The 10,000-nt window shown below is 47.1% G+C and overlaps 1 protein-coding gene across 3 annotated transcripts in view; it reads right to left on the bottom strand.

Moving 5' to 3' along the window:
• Nucleotides 1-10,000, bottom strand: part of agbl1 (AGBL carboxypeptidase 1) — a 224,354-nt gene that overhangs the window by 132,455 nt on the left and 81,899 nt on the right. For all 3 annotated transcript variants that reach the window (XM_084453042.1, XM_084453041.1, XM_084453043.1), the window contains 2 exons: nucleotides 4,212-4,420; nucleotides 3,858-4,014 (listed from right to left, as the gene is read on the bottom strand). In XM_084453042.1, coding sequence (XP_084309168.1) covers nucleotides 3,858-4,014; nucleotides 4,212-4,420 — 366 coding nt within the window. The remainder of the gene's footprint in view (nucleotides 1-3,857; nucleotides 4,015-4,211; nucleotides 4,421-10,000) is intronic.

The following is a 10,000-nucleotide window of genomic DNA, read 5'->3' as shown; positions in this document are numbered from 1 at the left end:
ATTGTAGTTCTATTTCAACATAACCGCAGTTTCAAATATTGTGAACTTTTCATACTGTTGAATACAAACAACCTTCAAAAGTGTTGAAATATCTGGCATCCTTGCTGTCTGTAGACCTGCGATATTTTTCTGTCCTGACAACCTTCAGGGCTGACAGACAGAGAGAGACAAACGGACTGACAGACAGGCAGGCGGACAGACAGACAGGCAGACAGACAGACACGCAGGGGAGCACAGACAGACAGACAGACAGACACACACAGACAGACAGACAGACAGACAGACAGACAGACAGACAGACACAGGGGACGACAGGGTGAGGGGCCGTGCGTGTCAGAGGATAAATGGGAAAAGAACGACGGCTCACCAGAAAGAATGCAAAACCGCCCCATAGAGGCAGTCCCTCCCACAAATACGTCAAGCAGAAATCGGCCTGGCAGCGACGGCCACCATATCATGGTATTTCAATTTGAAAGGTCATTATGGAGAAGACGCTGTGGGATTGCCAGCCCCGGGGCGTTGAAATGACCGCACTCCCGCCGAGCGAGAGAGAGAGAGAGAGGCGGGAGTCACGCCGCTGTTGACGCCATGGCACAGACACACACTCCATCTCCACGCGGTGAGCGCTTGCAAAATGTCCCCGATGAGTCATATTGCAGTATGTCCTCAGAAAATAGCACACGACTAAAATCGTTCTGTGAAAGGTTTAAGTATGAGCGTAGGACTGTGGTTAGTCAATGTCACTTGAAAACACAACGACAAAAAATAATCACGCTAAAAAACTTTATTCACTATGACACTCGTACACACTCAACCATTCAATGCCTCACTCTGTTCAAGTAGAGTATATTTAGAAAAACACTGAAGCGAACGAGAGGCACATGACTAAGAGAGACGAGGCGGAGTTCTATAGAGAAGGAAGCGCCGGCGACGTCACGCTCAGGAGAGAACCGAGCTGCAGACGTTCTCCAGAGAACGTTCCTTTAGAAGGGTTCCTCAGAGAATGTGGCGCTCCCTTTTTTTTTTTTACATGCTTTCCTCGGGGGAGGCTTCTGGAGGATGAGTAAGGTTGCCAAGGTAACCAGGCCCCAGGACTCTGGAGGGGCTCTAGTGTGTGAAACCGCCTCCTCCACTGCAGCTCAGCGCGTTCTCACAGCGGAACCTGCTCTGACGGGGGGGGGCGCTTCAACACAGACCTGATGTTCAGGGGCAGGACTGGCGTGCTACGCCATATATTCAGCTCTGTGAACCCACTTTACTAGTCAATGTACATGCGAGGTGGGGAATGAGACATACAGAGACAGAAACATACAGAGACAGAAACATACAGAGACGCATAAACATACAGGGACAGAGACATTCAGAGACGCAAAAACATACAGAGACAGACATATACAGAGATACAGAAACATAGAGATACAGAAACATTCTGAGATACAGAAACACAGAGGGAAAGACATACAGAGATAGAAACATACAGAGATACAGAAACATTCTGAGATGCAGAGACATACAGAGATACAGAAATATAGAGATACAGAAACATACAGAGGCAGAGAGACATACAAAGACACAGAGGCAGAGACAGGGACAGAAACATTCAGAGACAGGGACAGAAACATTCAGAGACAGGGACAGAAGCACTCAGAGACAGGGACAGAAGCACTCAGAGACAGCTGGGGGTTGCTGCCATGTCTGAAGTGTGGCCGGGTAAAATGTTGAAACTGTTTCATGTCTGACGCTGCAGGGCAGGTAGGGCTTGTGAGAACATGTTTTCTGGTTGGCCCTAATCTCCGTCTCCTCAATGGTTCACCATGCCGTGGTTAACTATACAGTAAGCAGCTTCTTCCCCATGGGCCCCAGACTCATCAACAAGGCTTGTGTCCTCCTCTGTCACACCCCCACCCCAGACCCTGCCACCATTGAGAGACACTTACACATGACCCCCACATGTACCACGCATAGGACGCATCGCACTCACACATCACACCACACACACCATACACACACACACCATACACACACACAGACACAGTACACACACTCACATACACATTACACACCGCACACTCACCATATATACACTGACCGCAGTACATTTTGTATATATATACATATATATATATATATACACACACACTATATTGCCAAAAGTATTCGCTCATCTGCCTTTACACGCATGTGAACTTAAGTGACATCCCATTCTTAATCCATAGGGTTTAATATGACGTCAGCCCATCCTTTGCAGCTATAACAGCTTCACCTCTTCTGGGAAGGCTTTCCAAGGTTTAGGAGTGTTTATGGGAATTTTTGACCATTCTTCCAGAAGCACATTTGTGAGGTCAGACACTGATGTTGGACGAGAAGGCCTGGCTCGCAGTCTCCGCTCGAATTCATCGCAAAGGTGTTCTATCGGGTTGAGGTCAGGACTCTGTTCAGGCCAGTCAAGTTCTTCCACACAAAACTCGCTCATCCATGTCTTTATGGACCTTGCTTTGTGCACTGGTGCGCAGTCATGTTGGAACAGGAAGGGGCCATCCCCAAACTGTTCCCACAAAGTTGGGAGTATGGAATTGTCCAGAATCACTTGGTAGGCTGAAGCATTCAGAGTTCCTTTCACTGGAACTAAGGGGCCAAGCCCAGCTCCTGAAAAACAACCCCGCACCATAATCCCCCCTCCACCAAACTTCACACTTCGCACAATGCAGTCAGACAAGTACCGTTCTCCTGGCAACCACCAAACCCAGACTCGTCAATCAGATTGCCAGATGGAAAAGCATGATTCGTCACTCCAGAGAACACGTCTCCACTGCTCTAGAGTCCAGTGGCGGCGTGCTTTACACCACTGCATCCCACGCTTTCCATTGCACTTGGTGATGTATGGCTTGGATGCTGCTGCTTGGCCATGGAAACCCATTCCATGAAGCTCTCTACACACTGTTCTTGAGCTCATCTGAAGGCCATATGAAGTTTGGAGGTCTGTAGCGATTGACTCTGCAGAAAGTTGGCGACCTCTGCGCACGTTGCGCCTCAGCATCCACTGACCCCGCTCTGTCATTTTACGCGGCCTACCACTTCATGGCTGAGTTGCTGTCGTTCCCAATCGCTTCCACATTGTTATAATACCATTGACAGTTGACTGTGGAATATTTAGTAGGGAGGAAATTTCACGACTGGACTTGTTGCACAGGTGGCATCCTATCACAGTACCACGCTGGAATTCACTGAGCTCCTGAGAGCGACCCATTCTTTCACAAATGTAGAAGCAGTCTGCATGCCTAGGTGCTTGATTTTATACACCTGGGGCCATGGAAGTGATTGGAACACCTGAATTCAATTGTTCGGATGGGTGAGTAAATACTTTTGGCAATATAGCTGTATATATATATATGTCGTCTCCATGTTATGCACCATGCCCGAAAGCAAATTCCTAGTATGTTGAAAAACTACAATGGCTATAAAACAAATTGTGATTCTGATTTTACTTCTAGGGCCTAGCAGCTGATCCCCAGGACAAGAAGCGATGGCCTGGGGTGTCTCACCAACAGGTCAACTGTTGACATAACTGCCCTGTTCTCTGTAACCCTCTCATATAAGCGGTAAGTAGTTTTACATAAAGTATAGGTTGTGCCCCACAGGAGATAAAAGCCATACTCAGTGTGTTCTCATTATGGTTCCCTGGGATCTGACGATGGCCACTTTGACCTCCTGTGGTAGAAACCAGTTATCTATTCTGCAAAGACCTTCGATAAAGCTCCAGCTCTGATGATGATGATGATGATGAAGAACCAAGGCATTTTCTTTCAATTCTTAATAGTTCTGAATAGTTTCCACAACAGAGGCTAGGCCGGGGTTACCTAGGAGGGCTGGTTCGGGAGCAGGTCTGCCAGGCAGATGCCAGGTGTAGGCGCTCAGGGCTGAGGGGAGAGGCAGTGGGCGTTTGGGGTGGCACTTCCTCATGAGCTGAACAGCAGGCTCCACCAGAGACTCCAGCGCTTTACTGGCCAAGCATGACTGAAGACACAGGCACGCACCCCCCCCCCCCCCCACCACCACACCACACACACACACACACACACACACACACGAACACACACACACAGGTACATTAACATACTGTACACATTCTGTATTTACTGTTCATTTCATGTGCGATGCAGCAAACACACACAGAGGCACACTGTTTGGCATCGTACGGTTGGTTGCGGTACCTGGGTGGTCTCGTAGAGCAGGCCCATGCCCCCGTGTGCCACCAGGGCCTCCCTGCCCGCGCTGAAGAACGTGGTCTGGTGCAGGCAGCGGAGGAGGGCGCGGCGGATTGGCACGGCCTCGTGTTCCGTGTCCTTGTTGTGCCAGTCTTCGTACAGCTTCAGCAGGGCGGAGACGAAGCCCTTAGCCACCGCAGACCTGACGTTGGCCTCTGGGGGAGGGGGGTCAGAGGTCAGGCGTCAGAGGTCATGTGTTTTCCATTGCATTAATTGCATTTACTGTATAGACGGACGGACGGACGGACGGACAGATAGATAGATAGATAGATAGATAGATAGATAGATAGATAGATAGATAGATAGATAGATAGATAGATACAAACAACACTGCAACACCAGTGCAGCCAATGTGAGCAACTTGAATAGTGGCAATGTCAATATCCAAGGGAACAAGGCTGACTGTCTCAGAGCGCTGTTACCGTGACAGCGCTTGGCTTCACTGTGGCGGGGACGAGAGACGGCGCAGAGAAGACGTGTGAGATGGCAAGGCTGGGTAAATCCACACAATTACTACTAAGTCTGTTGACGTGCTGAGGCATCTCGCAGTCTAGGCTTTTATCCCAGTCGTGTGTGGGGACGCAGCCGAGCGCTTTAATCGCTAAACATCGCCCCCGCTGTCTGTGACCAAACATAAAAGTTGGAAATAAAGTCAACTTCCCTATCGAAACACATCCATCCACCAACTGCTATTTTGTTTTCTTAAACTCCTAAAAGGCTTTGTGAGCTCTGCTCATTCCATGTGGTTCCTGCCTGCTTCATCTCTTACAGCAGAAAGAACACACAGTCTATACCCCACTCCAGCTTAGAGTGAACCGTGACCTGCTACATTCATCGGTACCTGCAGACCCAGCGGATCGGGAGATGTGCTGTCAGGCCGTCAGGGGCCCTTGGGCACTGCCCACTCCGAATTTCATGTAGCGCTCCGCATGACAACATCCCGGTCATGTACAATTCTAATTGGGATGTAAATGAGCTCAAACAACGTCCATCTCTCCTCATAATGCACCCCGATGCCGTGACAAATCTAGCTTAGGGCCCCACATAGCCTAGAGACGGCCCCGAGCACAGCAGGCCCAGGAGAGAGGGAGTTGGAGTACTAAATGGATTACTCTAATGAGGGTCTTTGGAGCCCGCTCTAATATTTTATTCACAAGTGACCTTTCTATCCATTTACATCCATCAAGGCTACCTCTGTGAGAGTGGAGGAGCATTGGTACCAGTCCTGTCTGCTTACAGGTTCCAGGTATTATGTACTGTACTGCCATCCACCATTCATACATCTGTTAGCCATTCTTATTCAGATGCTCTCTCCGTCTAGCTCTTTATGCCTGTCTGTCTGTCTGTCTGTCTGTCTGTCTGTCTGTCTGCCTGTCTGTCTGTCTGTCTGTCTGTCTGTCTGTCTGTCTGTCTGCCCTTCTGTGTGTGTGTGTGTGTGTGTGTGTGTGTGTGTGTGTGTGTGTGTGTGTGTGTGTGTGTGTGTGTGTGTGTATGTCTCTCTCTCTCTGTCTCTGTCTTTTTTTGTGCAAGGCGAAGCCGTCGCACCATGAAAAGGGAATGCCAATGTGTGCGTCCGTCGGGTTCTTGACCTGCAGCTCTATGAAAAGTGAATGCCGATTTGTCCGTCGGGTTGTTGACCTGCAGTTCTATGTTGCCACCACAAGAGGCAGTGGCCCCAGAACATGAAAACAAAAAGAATCCACAGATTTCTCAGGTCAGCGGTGGCTGAGTGGATAGTGCATCTGACTAGCACCCCGAAGCCTTGGTGTGGACAGTATTTTGTTTTGTTATAGAAGCTATGTAAAAATGCGGTTACCTGGTGGTTCTATGTCAGTCATTTAATTTATGTGGTAGAGCAACCGCCCATAAATAAACGAGCGTGGGTCATATTTGTTCATTATAGACCCTTTTACAGCCTGTCAGCACAAGTATGCGCGCGCATTCTAGAAACAGTAGCAGGGGGAGACGGACGAATTCAGAGCGAGCTGTATTTTAGTGCAAAGACTAGTATTTTATATACCATCAAGATGTCTGGATGTTGCGTCTACGGGTGTACAAATCGGTGCTCTAGTGGATTCCAACTGTATTCGTTTCAAGAGGAAACCGGCCTTTTCAGAGGAGCCAGAGTCGCCTGTGGCTACAAGCCATTAAGCGTACGGACTGGACTGAGGACAACATCAGAAATGCCCGCGTTTGCGGTGCCCATTTTATATCATGTAAGTTATTTTGACTACCTGGTTTCACTGGAATGTCTGGTTGAAATGTAGAGTAATATCTGAAGTAAACAGTAACCCATAACCTGGCTGCATGCTAAGCTAAAGCTAAGTTCAGGAATTGAAGCCTAATGATAGCTAGCTAACGTGAGCTAGTGCTAGCTAACACACTAGCTAGCTAACTCAAGGCCCGGGGAGTTGGAAATGGCTAACGGCTAGCAAAACCTAATGAAATGGTGAGTCCTGCTTTGCAGCTTTACGCATTTCAGATTGATCATTTTGGCAATGTGTATGAATTTGCTGTTATGTGAGATATAAGGACTTGTTGTTGCATGTCGTTGACAAAAGCTTCCCCTTATTATGGTGTCAGAACGATGGCTTATGATGGCTTATGAATGCGATATTATACAGTAGCCCAGAGATGGTTAGCACTGGCAGGGCTATTTTCAGTTTGATAAAAGGCGTTGTAGTGTTTGAGCATGAGTTGTCATACTCTTGTGATGGACTTCGTTTTGGTGTGGAATTATAGTTGTTTATGTTTTGGTAGGAACAATTAAATTAAAAAGTGTTGCAAATTATTGGTACTGTACCCCTACCCCTATTTCCGTGCCTTCTTTAACTGAAAGTCAACTTTCAGACTGTTTTTGACTTAAATGTGTCTTGTTTTCTGCCATATCGCTTCATTTTCATCCGTGTTTAGCATTTTGGTAGTGCTCCGTCGCCCCCGAAAAGCGCACCCCCAAAAAAATTGTGCGTGCTTCGTTGTTCCTGGCTTACCCGGTTCTAGGACCCACCAGACGTTACACTGACCCCTACGTGCATAGTTCTCTCCCTATCTGCGTGTGTATGTACGGGGTGTGCAGGGGGGTGGTTGGGGGGCATTGGGAGTAATAACAATGTCGGAGAAGACCCTGTGCAAGACGCCACGGTACGCTACTGCATTATAGACAGAGAGTCCTCATTACAATAGGAGTAGGAAACTTCAAATCCTATAGTAATTCATTTTTGTATGGGATGTGATGCACCAGTCGCTCTACGCCTACATGTGGTTTATTTTCGGTGATTAGACTGACTGTTGACTGGCACAGCTTTAGGTGGTGATGGAGGAATGAGCTTAATGCTTTTTTGTGCGTGGCTGTAAGCCAGCGCACCTAGTATAGCGTTCGTCCGGTTATCACTCCCTCCCTCCCTCCGTTACTGGGGACAATGTTGGCCTGCATTTCTCTGTTGGCACCACAAGAGGCAGTAGTCCCAGCACACCAAAATCAAGAAGGACACCAAAATCAACCCGCCGATCTCCACTGCACAAATAGAGTAATGGTGAGAGCATTGGACTCCCACCCTGGAGACTGGGGTTGAAGACCCGGTGGGGATGACTTTATGGGATTATACCCCAAACCTCCACATGTTCATCCTTTCGCTCCAACCTTTACCCCTTGCCTTATAGATCAGATCCTGTCCCAACCCCAACCCATATTCTAACCCCAACCCACACTAGGGACTGGAAGAAGGACCCCAAAACCCACCCGCCGATCTCCACTGCACAAGTAGAGTAGTGGTGAGAGCATTGGACTCCCACCCAGGAGACCGGGGTTCCCGGTGGGGATGACTTTATGTTATCATCAGTGTAACTGCTTTAGCCACTGACCGCTACCATTAATGTTATGGAAGCTGCTGCTAGTTGTTGTGAGCTCATGAGCTAACTGGCTATTCCGCAGTTATTGTGCTGGATTAGCATTGGAAGCATTGGAACTGATGTGTCCAAGCAACATTAAGACCTATCTTAATTAATCAGACATTATTTAATGTCATTTCAATTCACAGCTATTTCAGTGGCATGACTAGCTTCCGTCCTACCAGTCCTGAACAGAAACAAGTCAGGCTTGCACCTAAGCCAGGCTGGACCTGGCCTGATGAAATATGTTATTAGAGCACGCACTGAAATGGCTGAGTGAGATAAAAGTGAGGTAGGAGCTCCTAGCCTTGCAGAGTAATAATGATGTAGTGAATTGGAGAAGCAAGTTGTGCTTCAACAATAGGATTCTCACTGGAATGCTAAACCCAACAATCCCAACAAATATGAAAAGCATATCTCAAATTTCCAAGTCAAGGACAAGATACTACTGTGGCACTTCACTTATTTGTTTGGCTCACATAACAATAGAAAACAGCTTAGGCATTTTTGGAACAGAGCCTTCTTTAAAATGATCTGAACACAGTGTGCTCCACAATCTCCAGAATATAGGAATAAAGAAAAGGAGACATGTATCACACACAGCCAGTGATGACACAGCTGGCTGGCAGACAGGCAAGTAGGCAGGTAGGTACAGGTAGGGAGTTAGGTAGGTACAATCAGTAGGTAGGTAGGTAGGTAGGTAGGTAGGTAGGTAGGAAGGTAGGTAGGAAGGTAGGTTTTAGGTAGGTACGGTAGATAGGTAGGTAAGTTGGTTGGTAGGTAGATAGGTAGGTACAGTAGATAGATAGATAGATAGATAGATAGATAGATAGATAGATAGATAGATAGATAGATAGATAGATAGATAGATAGATAGATAGATAGATAGGTAGGTTTTAGGTAGGTACTGTAGGTATGTAGGTATTAAGTATTAAGTAAGTAGGTACTGTAGGTAGGTAGGTGGGTAGGTGGGTAGGTAGGTAGGTAGGTAGGTAGGTAGGTAGGTAGGTGGGTAGGTAGGTAGGTAGGTAGGTAGGTGGGTAGGTGGGTAGGTAGGTAGGTAGGTAGGTAGGTAGGTAGGTAGGTAGGTAGGTAGGTAGGTAGGTAGGTAGGTAGGTAAGTAGATGGGTAGATAGGTAGGTGTAGTAGGTAGGTAGGTAGGTGGGTAGGTATAGTAGGTAGGTAGATAGATAGGTAGGTGTAGTAGGTAGGTAGGTAAGTAGGTAGGTATAGTAGGTAGGTAGATAGGTAGGTGTAGTAGGTAGGTAAGTAGGTAGGTGTAGTAGGTAGGTAGGTAGGTAGGTAAGTAGATAGGTGTAGTAGGTAGGTAAGTAGGTAGGTGTAGTAGGTAGGTAAGTAGGTAGGTGTAGTAGGTAGGTAGGTAGGTAAGTAGATAGGTGTAGTAGGTAGGTAAGTAGGTAGGTGTAGTAGGTAGGTAAGTAGGTAGGTGTAGTAGGTAGGTAGGTAGGTAAGTAGATAGGTGTAGTAGGTAGGTAAGAAGATGGGTAGGTAGGTTAGGTGTAGTAGGTAGGTAGGTAGGTAGGTAGGTAGGTAGGTAGGTAGGTAGGTATGTGTAGTAGGTAGGTAAGTAGGTAGGTAGGTAAGTAGATAGGTGTAGTAGGTAGGTAAGTAGGTAGGTGTGGTAGGTAGGTAGGTAGGTAGGTAGGTAGGTAGGTAGGTAGGTAGGTAGGTAGGTAAGTAGATAGGTGTAGTAGGTAGGTGTAGATAGATAGATAGATAGATAGATAGATAGATAGATAGATAGATAGATAGATAGATAGATAGATAGATAGATAGATAGATAGATAGATAGATAGATAGGTAGGTAGGTAGGTTTTAGGTAGGTA

This window comes from Borostomias antarcticus (genome assembly GCF_949987555.1).
Source record: "Borostomias antarcticus genome assembly, chromosome: 18".
Classification (NCBI taxonomy): domain Eukaryota; kingdom Metazoa; phylum Chordata; class Actinopteri; order Stomiiformes; family Stomiidae; genus Borostomias; species Borostomias antarcticus.
This window is presented reverse-complemented; position numbering and strand designations above follow the sequence as displayed.